The 19,589-nt window shown below is 37.2% G+C and overlaps 2 protein-coding genes across 3 annotated transcripts in view; one reads left to right on the top strand and one right to left on the bottom strand.

Moving 5' to 3' along the window:
- LOC120249973 overlaps nucleotides 1-14,162 on the top strand; it is a 36,740-nt gene extending 22,578 nt beyond the window's left edge. Inside the window, exon 17 of one of the 2 annotated variants that reach the window (XM_039258692.1) lies at nucleotides 13,835-14,162. In XM_039258692.1, the coding sequence (XP_039114626.1) occupies nucleotides 13,835-13,993 (159 nt within the window). In that variant the 3' untranslated portion in view covers nucleotides 13,994-14,162. Of the gene's footprint in view, nucleotides 1-13,810 lie in introns of both variants that reach the window. The other variant, XM_039258691.1, reaches the window with a different exon arrangement.
- Nucleotides 14,163-14,654: 492 nt separating this feature from the next.
- Nucleotides 14,655-19,458, bottom strand: LOC120250087 (E3 ubiquitin protein ligase RIE1). The gene is made up of 5 exons (XM_039258859.1): nucleotides 18,891-19,458; nucleotides 17,343-17,462; nucleotides 16,599-16,731; nucleotides 16,357-16,512; nucleotides 14,655-15,276 (listed from the first exon to the last, which is right to left on the bottom strand). The coding sequence occupies exons 1-5, from the start codon at nucleotides 19,352-19,354 to the stop codon at nucleotides 15,118-15,120; spliced, it is 1,032 nt and encodes a 343-aa protein (XP_039114793.1). The 5' UTR covers nucleotides 19,355-19,458; the 3' UTR covers nucleotides 14,655-15,117.
- Between the last annotated feature and the right edge of the window lie 131 nt (nucleotides 19,459-19,589).

The following is a 19,589-nucleotide window of genomic DNA, read 5'->3' as shown; positions in this document are numbered from 1 at the left end:
AGAATACAAGATTAAAAACTTAATCAAACTCGGATTAAATAGAAACACTAAGCAAATCCACAAAAAGATGAGAATCCTAGGGTTCACAAGCCCAAATACCCTCTAGGGTTTTAGCTCTCCATGGAGCAACATACAAAAACACACCATCAATGAATGAAAGTACATTAAAACCATAGAAATAAACCCCTTATATATGAACTCGATGGCCTTGATGGAGAGCTTCGACGCCTTGAAGGACCCACTCCGAGCTAGGTTCACCGGTGGCTTCCTCGATGCTATGACGGAGGAGGAATCGATCAAAGTTGGTGACGAAGCGCCCAAAGCCGCAAAGACCTCCTCTCCAAACCCCAGCCGCCTCACCCCTCAAGAGCCGCACAAAAAGATGAGAAAGAATAGGGCAAAAACGGCTATTTATAGGCCTTAGATCGCGTCAGTCACGTGCCCTCACGCTGCGTGTGGATTTTCCACGCCGCGCGCTGGTCGCAGAAAAATTCCACGCGGTGCGTGAACGTAATTTTTGCCGCATTAAAATTACTCGCAAAGATTTTTCACAAAAACACGATCCGAACACTCTTCTCTTAAGGCCACATGTCCGGGCACACGTCCCATGTGGTAGGCTATAAAACTTTTCTTCATCGACGTATCTTTGAGAGGTCTTGCAATCTTCACAAAGAGAAGAGATATGAAGATGTGGTCGCTTTTCGTGCCCTTCCAAATAGTGAATCGACTTGAATCTTCTTGGAAGTTGGCACACATCTCCACGTTTATGAACTGCTCTCGTGTCTTGGTCTTTGAATTGAACAAGAACTCCCAACATTGTGTCTTTATAGCCTATCTTTGCTTCCTTTTTACTCTTCAAAGCATTCACAACCTATATGCATAAAAGAACACCAAATACACAATATGAGAAATAAACCACAGAAAAAAATGATGCTCACTGCATGTAAAACATATATAAAAATATGTCTACTCAAGCACTTATCACAGACACTGAGACAAAGGTTTGATTTACTTTAGATGAGAGAAGAGACAGGACAGTACAACACTATATTACAAGGGTTTTAGCTGTGGTAAATCAAATCAGAGGTATGGGAAGTGAATTAAAGGATGCTGATGTTGTTTGGAAGGTGATGAGTTTGTCATCTAGATTTGTGCATGCTGTGACATCAATTGAAGAGGCTAGGGACATCCCGGACATGTCCAAAGTGTCTCTCGATGAGTTAAGTGGGTCTTTACAAACTCATGAGGCCAGGTTTAATTAGTTCTCTAAAAGACATGAGGCTTTTGTAATGCTAGGAGATTCAAGAGGTGGTAGAATGAGAGGAAGAAGAAGAAATTTCAGAGGTAGTGGAAGGTTAGGAGATAATCCTAGAGGTGGTGAGCAAAGGCAAGGTGTGCAACAAAGGCAACAGTGTATAAATGAAAGAGGCAGAGGTGGTCCAAGACCTTTTGGGAGGTTTAGTAGAGGTCAAAGGCAATTTGGGCAGCAATATGGTAGAGGAGATTTACAAAATGTATAGTGCTTTAAATGTAAAAAATTTGGCCATTATCAGTCTCGCTGTTGGGCTTCTCAAAGTAGGAATTTAGATGAGGGTTTTAGTTCAACTTATATTCCAAGTGCAAGTGATTATGGGAGCTTATTTATGGTGCACAATGGAGAGGAAATTCATGGCTCTTCTGTTTGGTTGTTGGACAGTGGGACTTCTTGTCACATGACTGGTAGAAGAGAATTGTTTCATAGCTTGGATGAAACAGTGAGGCATAAAGTCTGGTTGGGAGATGATAAAAAGGTTGATGTTCTTGGTAAGGGTTCTATTGCAATTCATGTATGTGGAAGAGGAATCAAGTTGATTCATGGAGTTCAATTTGTGCCTTCTTTGGCACATAATTTACTCAGTGTTGGCCAATTAGTTGAAAAGGGATATGATGTGGTTTTTGGAAAGAGTGGTGTAATTCAAGCTGCAGACATTAGCAGGATCTTGTTGAAAGTTCAGAAAAATTGTAATAATCTGTATACATATGAGTTCTCAAGTGAAGAGCAGGTGAATTTTAGTTATGAAAATGAGGATTTGGCAGTATTGTGGCATAAGAGGTATGCACATCTAAACTTTTAAGGCTTGAAAGTACAGGCACAACAAAATATGGTAGTAGGCTTACCTGATGTTGAGAAATTCAATCACTGTGAGGAGTGTTTTTGGCAATCTTGCAAGATTTCCATTTAATTTCGGAAGGTCTTGGAGAGCAAGACAGAAGCTTCAGTTGGTCTATGCTGATGTGTGTGGCCCTATGCAGACTGAGTTACTTGGTGGTGGTAAGTACTTTTTGTTATTTATAGATGACTACTCAAGGATGTGCTAGACATATATATTGGAATTCAAGCATGAAGTTTTCAGTTGTTTTTAAAAATTTGTATCATTGGTGGAAAGGCAATCAGGAATTCAGTTGAAGATTATCAGGACTGATAAAGGTGGAAGTTCATATCAAGAGAATTTCAAGATTTTTGTGAAAGAAAAGAAATAAAGCATGAATTAACAGCACCTTACACTCCTCAGCAGAATAGGATTGCAAAAAGGAAAAATAGAATTTTGTTAGAAAAGGCAAGGAGTATGCTCAATTCTAGTGAATTGCCAAAGATTTTTTGGGCAGATGCAATTGTAACTGCTGCTTATGTCAATATCTCTCCAACTTATGGTGTTTGGAAGAAAACACCACATGAGGTCTGGTTTGGAGTGAAACCAAAGGTATCACATTTGAGGGTCTTTAGTTGTGTGGCTTGTGCTCATACTCCTATACAAAATCTGCAAAAACTGGATGATAGAGCAGTGAAGGGAATTTTCATTGGCTATTGTGCAGATGTAAAAGCGTATGGGGTTTATTTACATGAATCTGAGAAGGTTTTGGTCAGTAGGGATGTGAAGTTTGTTGAATCAGAAAATTGGCATTAGACAACAGTGAATAAGCATACATGTAGAATAGTTATATTGCAAGAAAGGAAGGCAGATTCATTTGTAGAAAGTCATGGGAATAGAGGATTAAATGGGTCAGGCTCTGAAGTTGGTAGCAGTAATGGAAATAGCTCTCCTATAGCTCAGGTGGATCCAGGATGTGGTTCTAATATTGATGAGCCACCAATATTGAAGGTTAAGACTCAAAAGATTTATATGAAAACTATTCTTTTGCTCTAAATGTTATTGATCCTAGCTGTTATGAAGAGGCTGAGAAATCAAGGCATTGGAGCCAAGCAATGGTAGATGAAATTGAAGCAATTCAGAAGAACGATAATTGGAGATTTTGTGAATTGCCAGCAGGGAAAAAAGAAATAGGAGTCAAATGGGTATATAAAACAAAGTTGAAACCAAATGGTGAAGTTGAGAGGTATAAGGCCAGGCTTGTTGCAAAAGGCTATTCTTAAGAATATGGGATTGAATGTGTGTTGGAAGGATATTGTGACAGTGATTGGAGTGGTGATACTCAAGATAGAAAGAGTACTTCAGGGTGTATGTTTAATCTAGGCTCAGGTGCTGTCTGTTGGGCTTCAAAGAAGCAGAAAATAGTGACTTTATCTTCTACTGAAGCGGTTACATTTCCTTGAGTTTTGCTTGCTGTCAAAGCATGTGGATGTAGAAAATTTTAGTTGATTAATTGGAGATTTTAGTAGATGAAATTGAAGCAATTCAGAAGAACGATAATTGGAGATTTTGTGAATTGCCAGCAGGGAAAAAAGAAATAGGAGTCAAATGGGTATATAAATCAAAGTTGAAACCAAATGGTGAAGTTGAGAGGTATAAGGCCAGGCTTGTTGCAAAAGGTTATTCTCAAGAATATGGGATTGAATGTGTGTTGGAAGGATATTGTGACAGTGATTGGAGTGGTGATACTCAAGATAGAAAGAGTACTTCAGGGTGTATGTTTAATCTAGGCTCAGGTGCTGTCTATTGGGCTTCAAAGAAGCAGAAAATAGTGACTTTATCTTCTACTGAAGCGGTTACATTTCCTTGAGTTTTGCTTGCTGTCAAAGCATGTGGATGTAGAAAATTTTAGTTGATTGTGGACTTAATTGTGAAGCAGCGGTTCAGATCTGGTGTGATAACAAATCTTGTATTGCCATTAGGGATGGCAACAGGTCGGGTCGGATGCGGGTTTTGCCATACCCGCACCCGAACCTGCTACCCCGCTCCCATACCCGAACCCGACGGGTTTTCAAAACTCCAACCCACACCCGCACTCGACGGGTAATTGGGTACCCGCGGCTATACCCGCCCGCCTTGACCCTATTTAAAAACATTTAAAATAAAATTAAAATACCAAATAAAAATTAAAAATAGACATTAGACATAGAATTTTTAAGATATGCTAAAGAATAAAGGAGGAATGAGAGAGTTAGAGTTATCCTCTCTTAATTGTATGGAACTCAAGATGGATTTTAGATTTAAAAAAAAAAAAACAAAATGATGTGCTTATCCTTATCTTTTGTTAATTTAATCAATTTTTTTCCAGAATTATTCCAAATTCAAGGGCTTGTTTGAATTGCGTTGATTAAAGTCTACATGAAGTGGATAAACTGAAAACTAAAAACTGGTTTTGAAAAATACAATCAAAAATTTCTTTCAAAAGCTAAACGCACATAAAGTAGCAGATGATAAGTGAGTCACATTCTTGCTTAATTCCATTATCTTGCAATCAAAGAATAAAAAGAAAATCACATTTCAATTTTCAACTTCCATTTATCCAAGTTGTATAAAACAAGAAGAGATGTTTGTCTTTCCCCAAGACGTATTCTTCCCATTTACAAACAAAACAAGACCATTACTCAATCAACAAAACATAAAACTCTCAACACAATGATTTGAGCTTGAGAACTAACAGAATGAATGGATGAATATGTATGCACTCATCATACGCTAAAATTATCAAATCTTTGCTTTTCATCTTCAACCAATCCACAGGAAAACCAAAACTCACCATCAAATACTACAAGAAACCAATCACTGACAAAAATAACACAGAACACAAGAATCACCCAAGAATTCTACTTCCAAATGACGAAATCAAAAGAAAAAGCCACTAATGTGAAGCTACTTTCATAAAAGAGAAATGACCTCTGCCTCCTTCAACGATTTGGTGAATACTCCGCTCGCAATCAAAGAGACGGTACCCAGCCGGCCCCGGCTCCAAGGAAGTCGACTACTCCGGTGACCTCAAATGGAGGGAAAAAGGGCAGTCTCCGGGCCTCCGGCGAGCACCAACAACGACGAGGAGAGGAAAGCTTCAGATCGGAGTTCGGGTTGGATTTGACTGCAGCGTTCGGAGAAGAGAAAAGTTGGAGAATGGAGAAAGACCTGAGAATGAGATAGGGTTTGGTAACTTTGTTTTTAAAAAAAACCTAACAAAATAAAATTTTGAATATATATAATTTAATTTCGGGTCGGGTTCGGGTGCAGGTCGGGTATCAGAATTTCCATACCCAAACTTGACCCGAAACCCGGTCAAACCGGGTTTTACCCGTCAAACTCAGGTCGGGTCGAGTTTGGAGATTATTGACATCCCTAATTGCCATTGCCACCTTACTCTTCATGGCAAAACTAAGCATATGGGTGCCAAATTCCATCACATTAGAGAATTAGTGACAGAGGAAAAGATTCAGTTAAATTATTGCAAAACTGAAGTGCAGGTTGCTGGTATTTTTACAAAATGCTTGAGTATTCATAAGCATAAGTAGTTCAGAGGAGAAATGGAAGTGTCAGCTTCAATCAAGGGGGAATTTTGTTGATATGATTGAAGCTGGCTGCAGTGAAGAGCAGGATTGAGTTGAAGAGACTGTCCTGGTGGAAATCGAATGTGATCAAGGGGTAAGAGTGACATTTCAAGTGTTTGAATGTCAGTTATTTCCGTTGAGGTTTAAGAGGGGAAGAGCGAACAGCTGAGATTAATACTATCAAGATAATTGGTTTAAGTTTGAGGCAGTCTCAAGATTGGTTTTTCAGTGGACGGCCAGGATTGGATCATCAAAGAGGTGCGTGTTAGTTCGAGGCACTGGAGTTAGTCGGTTGGGTTAACCAGAGTGCACCATGTTGGAGGGTGACTCAGCGAACCGGTTTCCTTTTGGTCACTGAAGTTTTTGTAAAGATCTAAAGCTTAGTTCTTTTGTTAAATTTACCTGTCTTGTAGAAACGTCTTGTAGAAATGTTATTGAAGGTTGAGTTATATACAAAAGTTTTTCCTCATGAACTCTAGTCTCTATGTAGTGATTATCACAATGTTGGGAAATATTGACATTGGCAGAAAAAATTTTTGATAAGCCAGACTCAAGATATTCTCCCTCCAAGTCAGAACGAAAAATTTTGATACGGGTGTTAAATTGAGTTTCTACCATGATCACAAAATTTCTTATAATGGAAGATGCCTCAGATTTGAAATGCATAAAGTAAATCCAAGTGTATCGAGTTAATTGATCAATAAAAAGAATGAAATACTTGTACCCTATGCGAGACACTACTGGAGAAGGACCCCAAATATCGTTGTGTATTAACTCAAAAGATGTGGCGTAAATGGTACGACTAATTGGAAAAGAAAGTTTATGAGACTTCGATAATGCACAACTCTGACAACTTGGATGATTATTGAAGAAAAAAATGATTTACTAGATGGAAACATAGTTTTCAAGAACAATTGTAAACGATACTGATCTGGATGACCAAGATGGCGATGTCACAAATTCCACAACACAGATTTATTAGGCACAGAAGAGGCAATCAATCAAGCTATAAAGAGGAGTATTTTGTGTTAGAATAGATAAATAGAGAAGAGAGAATGGTTCAATTCATCTCAATGTTTACAAGTGCACATATAGACGAGTAAATGGGCTTTAACACCCCCCTTCAAACTCAAGGTGGATCAGGAGGATCTGAGATACAGAGTTCGAGAAGATGGAACTGATGTTCTCAAGTCTGGGCCTTGGTGAAGAAATCGGCAACTTAAGACTCAGACGGCACATACTGAAGAGCAATGGTCGACTGCTGACAATGTGAACGTGTGAAAGATGCATCAACACCAATATGCTCGGTCAATTCATGCTTCATGGGGTCATTGGCAATCTGTATAGCATAGCATTGTCACAAAGAAAAGAAGTAGGAGTATCACATGAGACACCAAATTTAGCCAACAATCAACGAAGCCATACAATTTCAGATGTGGTAGTAGCAAGTGCCTGAAGTTCTGCCTCAGTGCTAGAACGTGACACAACAGTCTGTTTCTTGGACTTCCATGCAAGAAGTGAAAGTGCCAAGAATTATGCAATAGCCAATGATGGACCGGCTGTCAATAGGGTTACTCGCCCAAGTGGAATCCAAGTAAGCGTGAAGCTGAAGCGGACTGGAATGCGCATAGAACAGACTTCGTGATGCTGTCCCTTTTAGATAACGCAACACAAAGTAAATGGCCGTAGTGAACTGAAGTAGGAGTACTAACAAACTGGCTCAACACATGAACAACATGAGCAATATCAACAACCTTATGTTCCTTTTGGATTCCAGCTTGCATCCAACCATCGATTGTTTACCTCTTCTCTGGCTTAAACTGGCTTCCGATCTCGCTTCTCTGGGATTTCGTCATCAGCACCTGAATCTTTTCCTCTCTGGACGAGACCTCCCTCGTTGGATCATGCGATCTTTCCTTTCTCATGGATTTTCCTTCTTGTAACTTTTACTTTTCTTAGTTGTTGTTGTTCTTCCTCTTTTTGTAGTGTTTCCACTCAGATTTGCTTCTAATAAATTTAGCTTCTCGGTTGAGAAGTTCTTCCAAAATATCGTGCCTAGTGATAGTAAGATTGAAAAGACTACCTACAATATGACAATAGCAAGAAGGATCCTCAAACGGTGTCATCCGTGGGTCGAAGCTGAGCATGGAGCTCCATAGGTGTAGCGCCAGTTCATGAATCAGTAAGGCCAAAGTGTACAATGAGGTCCTGAATATATCGATGCTGACAAAGATAGTAACCATCATTGTAGAAGTCATTTCGATCCCCAGAAAGTAGCTGAGAGGTCGTAAATCAGACATCATGAATAGCTGGCTGAGACGTTGCTCCACAAAAGCAATATATTCCATATCATCACCAGTAATCGACATATCATCAACATAGAGCAGGAGCAAGGTGCAACCACGCTGAGAGGTATGGATGAATAATGTAGGATCATGATCGTTGGGCGAAAAACCAACTGCACGCACCACAGAACTAAACCGCTCAAACCAAGCTTGTGGAGCTTACTTGAGACCATAGAGAGCATAACAAAGAGAGTTAGATAAAAAGTTTAAAGTTGAAAGATCTCAAGGCTAAAACTATCTGTTTCAAGCAATTGATTGTGGACCCTTAAATTCCGTTCTACACAAGGAATTTTTAAGGAAATTTCAAAGCAAATATTGGACTCCTTGAAAATGAAGTATTAAGGGCCTGCGAGAGTAAGGAGGCAACAACTATATGTTCAAAATGAATGAAGTCAAGAGAATCAAATTCAAATTGTTTCTTTTGGGTAATGGCGATTGTTGACAAGATAAGGATCTATGGAGACAAGACTAAAGATATCATAGCAATTGATAAAATACTTTTATCCTTAACACTAAAATTAAACCTTTTGTTATGTGCTATAGACGAATTTAAAGCTCATTGTTGGTGTATGAACAAATAACAACCAGACGCCAAGGAACAAGCATGAAAGGCCTCAACAGATAGACACTTAACACCAAAAAGAGATAAAGACGAGGGAAAAGATAAAGCAAAGGAAACAATGGTCATTGCAACCAACAACACCACCACTAACATTAAAAAAATCAATTGTAAGGAAGAAAAGTTGAGGAGGCCATCACTCAACAACTCATAGACCAAAGTTAACATACAAGTTGAATTTTAAGCGTGATTGATGTGATAGGTATGATTATTATCAATAAGAATGTCGAATTAATTTGAATAGGCAAAAAAAAAAAAAGGGAGGCTCTTTGTTGATATGTTATATGAAGGAAAAACTTAACTAAACATGTGTTATAACTAATAAGTTGAAGATCCAATGCTTTAATTGTAGAAGTATAAGACATTACAAATTTGAATGCAAGAACAAGAAAAAAAGATAGTGGCAATCAATATGCCAAGGTTGCAAGGGCATCTATTAGCCGAAATGAAGTTGAGAATGCTATAGTGCTTATGATGTAGCACTGGAGGATCAACAACATGCATGGTGTCTAGATTCAAGTTACAGTAATCACATGTGCGGTTAAAAAGAAAGAATTGTTCTCAACATTTGATAATAGCAATCAGAGATGAAGGTTAGAAACAATACAATGGTTCCAATTATTGGCAAAGGTTGTTAGTAAATATCGCAAAATTGTATAAAACAAAAAGTGACATGCGGAAGCAAAACAAAATTGCGATATTAAGTAGTTGATTTGATGAACACTCCAATTTGATTAATTTTAATTAAATAAATATCTTAAAAATACCTTTGGATGTTCCAAATCTTTTCCTTTAATGTGCTAAATTTGTTCCTCCGATTGTCCTAGATCTTTTAGCATTGAACAAAGATCCACGCCTTTAGATCACACACCGGAATCCAGAACTCATTTTTTTCTCTATAATTGCGGTTAGGGTAAAAAAAAAAGAAATATCAGGGAACAAATCTCAGAAGAGAATAGAGTTGATTGATGCTAGGGTTGGAGAGGAGTTATATTTATAGAAACTTCGTAAAACATGATAAACATTATTCTATTATGAAGTCCTATTAGAAATATGAATTCTAAATCATCTAAAACTATTTTTGCCTTGAAGTCCTTATAACTTTGATTAATTATTCAACTGTATTGAATTTTAACAAAATTTAAACTTAAGACAAAAACCCTAAACCAATTTACAATTTCACTTCATTGCATGTAGTAAAATTGTCAATTTTTACTCTTTTACTTAAAACAAGATTAATTTTTAATTCCTTTAAGCGGGACTTTCGAGGTTCGTTTCCATTGGCAATGGAAGGACACCAAAGGATGTGGGAAACAACCTAACGAGTTTCGTAACCCCATGTTGTAACCCAATTGAACGCAAATGAGTAAATCATTACGAACCTTTCCAATTATGATTATCATATGTGTATAAGCCATTCATTCTTATATCCCAACCAAGTGAGAGCTATGGTATTCGTCAAACTCATTGAAGTTGATCATATGCAAATAATCATAGTAGAGTAAGATTACCAAACCACTTTTGTGTCCAACATAATTAGTTTGACTGTCTTGGCCAAAGTCTTTTAATTACACATACTCATGATCGCATAGGATACTAACTCGTTTACTTCCAAAAGAACGAATCATTTGTTGGTGATCACTCACAAAATGTTACTTACCCTATATAGCCACACTTTGAGGTTGGTCATACCAAAAAGTAAACCGAGCCTAACTACTCTGGTAGTAGACTAGACGTTGCAAGCACATCGTGATCATGATACCTCATGTCTAAGTTCCACTCATATGATCATAACCAGGGGCGGAGCTACATTGATTTTTGTGGTGTCAAATGACCCCACAAAAATTTTGGAAATATTTAAAATATTATATATGTATTAATTATTTTTGTGAAAATTTGTAAATTGACCAATAAGATTAGAAATTTAGGGGTTAATGTGCAAAAAAAATTATGAAAACTTATGGGTTATTATATAAAAATTAAAATTAAAAAGACCCATATTTTTTTTAACAACTTTAGAAAATATAAAACTGAAATCATTTTTTGTCTTCATTATTATCAATATTTTCAATCTGCTCTCATATCATGTTGCTTAATTTTTTTTTTTAATTCAAAAATTAAACTCTTGATCTTGATATGGTTTTTTTAACCATCCAAACTACATCAAATAGTTTGATTAAGTTCTGATATGAGTTTAAATTTTTAGACTTTTGAATTAATTTTTTAATATAAGCTTTTAAACAAAATTTTTTTTTATTATTATTTAAAAATTTATGTTGTTTTAACATAATAATTTTATATATGCTTGTGCATTTACATGTTTCTTTTATATCATACGTAGTGATATTATACTTATATATTGACACCATTTAATAAATTGTCTGGCTCCGCCACTGATCATAACCAACAATTTCAATTATTGATGGTCAAAGAATAAAACCCATGTGATTGGATTGTTGCGAATCATATTCGAATACACCATTCCCATCGGTGTACTTATGACATATGTTCCCACTATCCCATAGTATTCAACTAACATTCTTTGTCAAAATATGTCATACAAATACTTATGAATCTTTAACGGCCAATTAAAGATTCTATGATTTACAAACTATTTAAGTGTATATGTACTAAAGCCTTCTAGTGCCCTTCTCCTTATTCCATAAAAGTTAAAGGTTTAATTTAATACACAAGGATTATAATGTTCAAAATTAATTAAAATGTCATCACAAGATTTATATGAATATTAAAATAAATTCTTATTATTGATAATATGAAATGCCCTAATACAAGTATCCTCATTGGCATTCGAGAGCATAATCCTAACAAAGGCAACATTAACAAAATAATGAAGGATGGGTTTAAGTGGTGTAGTGTTAAAAGATGTCCTTTAAGCATCCTTTTCCTTTGCATGTCAAGTATGCTAGTTTTGGCTTAATTATTGCAGACATTCGTGTGTGTAATTTGGTCATGAGAATTCTTATAACTTAAAAGTTATGCAAGGACATGGTGTCAACTTCACCTCATATAGCTTCACTGATAGTGGAGACGGGGAACTTAACAAAAATACCCCTTTTAAGTTTATCTAGATTGTTGTGAGTTTATTTAGTGTAGTTTTTTTATCAAATAAGATAGTTGCAAAAAAGAAGGCAAAATCATCTCCATTGGATGGATCGTTGGCAAAGAAGATAAAACTTTAGTGGGTATAGAAAGAGTTCAATAAACTCGAGGAACAATTAGGTAATGTTGAAACAAAGAATCCAACCAAGCAACTTGAAATGGTGAGCTCTGATTATCGCATTAGTCATGATCATTCTTGGAAACAAGAATTGCATTATTCAAGAGCATAGTATGTTCCGACAAATCCCAAGCTTGATGCGGCAAAGCAAAAGCTAAGAAATGAAGCAAACAAAGCCCATATTGCACTGTATGAGACAATGAAATAGCTTAAGTTACTTCGAATAAAGGGGCAAAGATTATAGAACTTGATCTAATTAGGGTACTCTCAATATCAATCAATATCAATTTTTGATGAGCTTGGTAGAGTTCATGATAAACACATGCTCATATTTATTTAGTTTTTAATAATTAATTTGAGTTAAAATAGGATTATAGTTAGAGTAGGATTAGGTAATTGGAGTCTCAGCAGGACTTAATTTATATGGTCTATGGCTTTATAAGAAGCACAATGTATGAGCGAACCCAGTTGTGGAAGTCTAGTATGTCTACTGTGGGTAAACCCATCAGTTTCTGGGACGTTTGTCTCATAGCCTTTGTTCCTTTTCAATATATTAGAGTGCAGTTAATAAAGTTATCAAATGCCTCCCATCTTTTCAAATCTTTTTTTCCTTTTCTAACATTTTGTATATCTTATTATCTTGGAATCAGTTTGCTAATTACCACATGATTTCTTTGTTGGTGTTTGGAACTTTGTAGTGGAAAAGAAGTTGTAGAAATCGTGGAGAGAATTTGTTTTTTATTCTCTTAATTCTACTTCTACTAAATAGAGGTTACTAACAGATATCCCACAAAAGAAACCAAAATAAGAGGTCAAGAATGAATTGAATTGTTTATCTCAATGTGGGTTTTCCATGAATTGAGCCCCTAACCATAATCTTTCTTAATATGGAAATACAATCCTAGATTATTTTTTATGAATTTCTGATTGATTCCTTGACACTCTGTCTCAAATTGATGCTGACGAATCAACTAGCAACAATTTGCTAGTAAGAAGATAATGATGATTGCCTGTTAAAGCCTTTGTGCGAGGTATCAGCTAGTTGATATTGAGAAGGAGCATAAGGAAGAAGATCAGTTCTCTATCAAACATGTTTTGAAAATAGTGGGCAATCTACTTCAATATGCTTAATCCTCATGAAAAATAAGATTCTCCACAATCTTGATATAGTATTATCAGCATCCAAAGGTTTAGAAGACAGCGAGCTGTTCAGTGTTTTATCACACTATTTTTATGAAGACATAAGTTCATAAGGGTATATTTATGGAGCCACTCACATTTGGTAAATGCACATTAAATCATGTGTTTTAGTTTATAAGACTGGAAAGTTAATTGGCTGATCAATTGTGATTATGAAGTTACTTAAATTTGAACACTTAGAATGGCAAGAGAGAAGGCTGTGGGCCGAAATATAGCACTAGAAAAGATTAATGCAATTCTTTTGATAGTCCGCATGTTTGGGCAAATAGCTGTTCAAGTATATCTTAAATATACTGCCACAGTTTTAATGTTTGGTTTTTTAGCTAAATTGCTATAATGACACTGTATGTCCCCTTTTGCTTGCTGGTCCATGCATATCAAACTTTTAGGACGCATGTTGTTCTAATTGTCAGCTATGTTGTTTGTAATATAGCAGTGTACTTTCCTTTGCTGAGAGAAAATCACAATCATCAATTCTCTCGATGTTTTGGATCAACTGTCCTTTGGGAGGAAGGAGAACTTTAATTAATTTCATTAATTTTGTCAAACCTCCAGCCCCTTATTTTTTTTAGAGTTCAAAATTTTGGCTCACAGCAGCCATAGGATTAATCCTGTGTGACAGTGGTTTACTCTTTTGAGTTCTCTTTTCACAGCCTGATTTCAAGAGATTGTTGCAGAGGTCACCAGATGTCAAGGCTGCGTATTTATCATGTCTGAAGCATCTTGTAAACCTAGTAACGGAGAACGCAGGTTCATCACCGGACCTACTGAAGATGAAAGATGAAGCCCACCAAATCGAGGCTGAGCTCTTACATAACAAGAGGCACAGTAACTGATTGCGTTAAGCCTCGCCGGGTTCTTGTTTTAAACTGCTACTATGTATTGTTTTGGTTCATCACTCAAAATATGTGGAGCAAACTTCTTTCCTTTAGTGGCCATGTTTACACGACAGGTTCCATGTGACTGAGACTGACCCCGGTCAATAAAGCAAAGCTATCTTGGACATATGCTACATGTGGGAGTGAAAATAAAGTAAATTTTAGTTAAAAAGACTCATGGCTTTTGAAAGAGCTGTGTATGGTGTATGGTTTAGATAAAAACATATAAACTGATGAATTCAGGGATTGGATATATGCAAATGGCTGGCCAAAGCAAATCCGGTTAGTTTCTAGTGCATCTTTGGCAATCTGATGCGGCTGCTTGATTTGAAGACTTGCCTTAAGGGATTTGATAATTGCTGGTTATATTGTTGGGTTCCAAGTCATTAACACCATGGCCTTGAAAAGACCACTTCGCATGGCCTGGGTTTAATTTAATTTGTAATATATATAGTCATACCCATGAAACAAGCATCAGACTGCCACTAGACAAAATGCAAGCTGATTTAGGTTGGCAGATTTTCAAAAAATGCAGGAATAAATTGCTGGATAGTTAAGACACTGTCGCCTCAGCAAACTAGTTTAATAAAAACATCAAATTAAATTAAAACTTTTAAAATAAATAAAGAGATTTAGATGTATATTATATTTAATCCCATCATTCAGCTATGCATACAACACATCAAAATAGTTTGATGACTCAAGATAACACATTACCAGCTAAAATGATTAAAAAAACCCTTCCAAATGACTACATATAACTCACTTCTACATAGATAGAAAATTAGACGATACATTGGCGAAGAATATGCTATTTTCCCTTCTTTTTTTTCTTCTTTAAACCTGTTCTAGACCTTGCATTTTGCCATAACCAGCTCAATCTAAAACAAAACCTGATTAACCAGATTGACCGACCACACACTAAAAATTCATCAAAGCAATGCATCTATCTGCCAAGAAAGAAAACAGAACCTCAAGACAAGCCATTCATGTACACAGAGCATGTCAGAGTACGACCTTTGCTTCGATTTTTCCAGTCAATATAAACAGATGAACTGAATATCGGGATGGCTGAAAAGTTTTCACACATCACCGCCCTTGAGGATATTATACTTACAAAGCGGGCATGTGGCGTTGATGCGAAGCCACTTCACAATGCATGCCGAATGAAAATGATGGTTGCAGGGAAGCGCATGTAGCTCCACTTTGTCTTCGTAAGATGTGAGACAAATACAACATTCCTGTTAAGGAAATAACAAGCAGCATATGAATTGATCAATGCTGCAATAGTCAGAAAGAATGGAACATACAAGATGTTTTAACACAGATAAATTCAATGATCACTTAGTTGTTGATGTCATAACAAAATCATGAAGCTAAAGCATGTCTACGGAAACACAGGATATCAAGGAAGAGGTGGCTAGCAGAAAGTAAATAGACTTACTTTCATCATGATGCAAGCATATTATAATTCTTCATATGTTAATCTGAAATGGTGGGAAGTAAATTTTTGGTTTATTTTGATAACTATTTTAGCCGCAAAAAGAACAAACTATTCTTAGTTTACATTTTCAGATGTGAGCTTTTAAGGATCAGCCAATGCTCAAACCAAATTTAAATCAAATAAGGTGGTTCAAGTTAGTCTTCAACACCTTTCCCTTTTAAAACATGCAAATCTACTGAATGCTTCATTCTCAGAAACCACAGTTCTCATTAATGCGTCACCATCAAACTAAAGGTTTTTGACAGTGCTCAACAAGCATGTTCATAAAGCTTCACACCATAGTAAGCCAATAATTCACAGTCAGCTTTTAAGGATCAGCCAGTGCTCAACAAGCATGTTCATTACTTCCTCTTGACTAAGAGGAAGTAACCTTCTTCACTCTAATAAATAATTTCAACTTCATAAGTTGGTTCGTATTTCGGTATTTATTCTGCACTTGCACACTTCCCAAAATATAATTTGTGAACTTGTAAGGAAATTGCTGTGAAGAACAAGGCCATCCTCACAAACCAGAGTTCGCAGTTGGTGTTTAGATTCTCAAATTATGGAAAAGAGAATCTGAATTAAGTACCAAGCCCATCAAGGTCAGATTTAGCATATCCTCATTAGCGCCCGTCCAGATAAACCCTAGGCCTCCACAACCTGAACCTCCCATTCTGTGGATAAGGCACTGTACTAACAATGACTGGGCAACAACACTCAGGCCCCTCATTGATTAAAACAACTAAATAATGGGGTAGATTTAACAAGAAGAGCTTGATTTTAAGCCGTGCAAATATGGAACAAATTTAGGTTATCATTGTATAGTAAGAGTTACCGCATCTTCACTTGAAAGAACACGCTGCCCGCTTATGCTTCCAGGAGCTATCGGAATCATAGCTCCTGTACCTGGAGTTGCCTTTTCTCCATCCTCATGAGACTCAGAATATCGATACATTGGAAGAATACTTATATCTGCATCTGATGCTCCTTCCTATATATATGGTAAAAGCCAATGTAACTTATCTGAGGAACTATTAAGCACTTTTCTTCATGGGCTACTATAGTGTTGATTTTTACCTGGCCAGCCACAGCATACAGGATTGCAATAATGCAAGGCAAGCAGCAGCAGAGTGCAATCCCGATCACAAATGCGATAGCCACACAAAATATGGCAAAGAAGACATCAAATGATAGAAATACTACAGCCAACCTGCACCATATGGAGAGGAAAAACAAACACTATTGACAATTAACAGAAACAGAAAAATAATATATCAAATAATAGAAAAAACATAGGCAACATCCATGCATAGACCGGACAAAGGGACGAACTAACACTACGCTATCACCAACATATGCATGCTATTTATCATCAGCATAAAACAATTACAAGTAGATCTGGTATAAGAATTTAAGAAAGCATTGCATTGTGATTCATTCAACCTTCTGCGTTCTGGAAACAAACTAAATGCACAATCTTGGAACTTGAAGAACTTGCGAGAACAATTCATATAAACATACCATGGTTACCATTGCAATGCCAGAATATAGCAAAGTTGCAACACCTATGACTGTCTTCAATTTTAAAGTGTTTACAGATTACAGTTGGAATGACCAGCCAACAATGACCAGATTATTTCTAGCTGCTTCCATATGATTATCAAAAATTTTAATTATTTGACAATGATAGGAAAGCTTCAGAATGTGATGAAGTATGCAAATTAAATTTTTGGGTAAAGTACGCACTAAGGAGAGATTATATAACCTACCTATTCACAGGGCCAAAAAGAAATCCTTTTTAGTATGGAAAATGGGGCTTACCAGTACAGTTTAGGAGCGCTTCGCATGAGAGTTTCACCTCCAGAGATCACCCAATAGAACCCAACCACCCACCAGAGAAAAGACGCCATTGTATTCAAAGACTCACATCTTTTGGCAATGCTGGAAGAGAGAACCATCACATTCATTAATATAATGATGACACAGTGATGAGCAATTGAAGACAGCAACATAAAACAAAAACATATACAAATCGCAGTAGTCTACGAGAAAAACTTGGCGATCATTTCAAAGAACAAAAGGATAACATCAGCTTCCTTTATGCTCGCTTGAGAGAAAAAATAGACTGTTGAGTTCATGAAAAATGAAAAATAAGCATGCTCTATGTAAGATCCTTATATGGTTTATGCAGCATATTTGAATCCTAGGTAGAAAACAAAAAATAAATCAACTCTTAGCAGTTAAGTTTGGACATGAACTTAAAACCCACAAGCAACCATTACATGGTAGTTACCCTTTTCCATAACTCAACTGTAAATATAGGTAATAATTCCAACAGTCTCTGCAGAAACAAAACCTGAACTCTATTTTTTTTACTACGCATATTTTCCATTCTTTAAAAGATGATGTCCATAATATAGGAAATCAAGGTAAATCATGTAAAAATGGAATGCTGATGCCTGCCCTAACAAAGACAGGAATAGGGAGTCCATGAAGTGACTTTTCAATTAGAAAATGCAGCAGGAGGTTCCAAGTTCATAGACAGGTGAACAGGTCGATGATAGACAACAAAGACAGGTCCAGTTAGGTAATAAAGGCATTTTTTTGACACCAACAGGAGCACTTGACCTTGATTTTTTTCATAAACAAATTCTCCCCAAACAATCACCACAGAAATCAAGTATAAACCTCCCTGCTCTCATCTCAAGCTCTCAACCCTAAGCATGAACCACAAAATTAACACAACCCAAGAGACACCCCTCAGAAAGATACTCAGAACCGTTCCTATGTACATAATAAGTTCTCCCCAGTTATGATACCTAATTCAAATACTTTCTCTCATCTCAAGCTCTTGACTCTAAGCATAAATCACAATAGCAACACAAGTTACACAACACAATAGTCTCTACCCCGAAAGATGCTCAGAAGATCACCCCTCCATGTACATAAGTTCTCTCTTGTTATGATACCTAATTCAAATACTTCCTCTAACAAAAGCATTAAAATAATTTCACAAGTTCCAAGACTTTCACATTGCAAGTCCAGCGAAGCATCAGAGCTCATTTATGATGGTCTGTTTGGATTGAAGGAAAGCAGGATAACAGCAAGGGAAGAAAAACAGGACCACCAAGTCCAAGAAAATATGATTAGTAAACAAACAAGAAAAAAAAGACATCTTTGAATAAAATTTCCTCCCTTTTGCCCCATTAGATTTTTCCTCAATTCAAACAAAGCCATACCAACCATTCATATATATATATGCACACATTTCAATATTACTCAGAAGCAAAACCCACTTCAAAACATCAAGCAAGAGTTAAATCCGAAAACAAAAACCCTATGAACACTGGAAAGAAAGCAATCCATTACCTGGACCGATGCTCCCCACTAGCCCCGAATAACTCATCCCCATCCTCCTCGCTCTCGTTCCCCTCCGACTCCGAAGCCCCCACCACTCCATCCTCAACCCCCCTCCGCGCCGACCTCCTTCGCCGGTACTCCGCATAAACCAACACCACATGCACCGAGCACTGCAGCGCGTACCCCACGACCCACACCCGAAGCGGGGTACACGGTCGCTCACTCAACGACGCGGCGAGCACGGCAGCCGCCGCCGCGGCAAAGGCGAGGTTCCAAACGATGTCTAGGGCAACAATCGGCCGTGAGTAGCCCCACTCAGCACGGCGCTCCTCCAGCTGCCGAGCCGCCGTTTCCCGCACCCTCGCAGCTCCGCCACGCCGCCTGCCAAGCAATCCCGCCAGCATACTGGTGGGGCGAACAGCCTGTTCCGACGAGGGGCGGAGCAGCGCCTCCCCTGATGCCTCACCTTCCATCTCCCTTGCTTCTCTTGACCTAGTTCTTGGATTTCTCAGTCAGCGAAGACAATCTCCATTACCAAAGCTCCAAAATGCTTCGCTTGGCTTCACAAGACTCCTTTTTTTTTATACAAGCTGACTGTAGATCATCTTGTAATTACACCCCTATGAAAAGCTAAATTCCATTTCAGTCCTTCAAATTTTTATTTAATTTCTCATTACTTAATATACAATTTTAATTTCTGCAATCATT

Source organism: Dioscorea cayenensis, chromosome 19 (assembly GCF_009730915.1).
Source record: "Dioscorea cayenensis subsp. rotundata cultivar TDr96_F1 chromosome 19, TDr96_F1_v2_PseudoChromosome.rev07_lg8_w22 25.fasta, whole genome shotgun sequence".
In the NCBI taxonomy this organism is placed as follows: Eukaryota; Viridiplantae; Streptophyta; class Magnoliopsida; order Dioscoreales; family Dioscoreaceae; genus Dioscorea; species Dioscorea cayenensis.
Note: the sequence above shows the minus strand (reverse complement) of the source record. Positions and strands in the feature narration are given on the sequence as shown.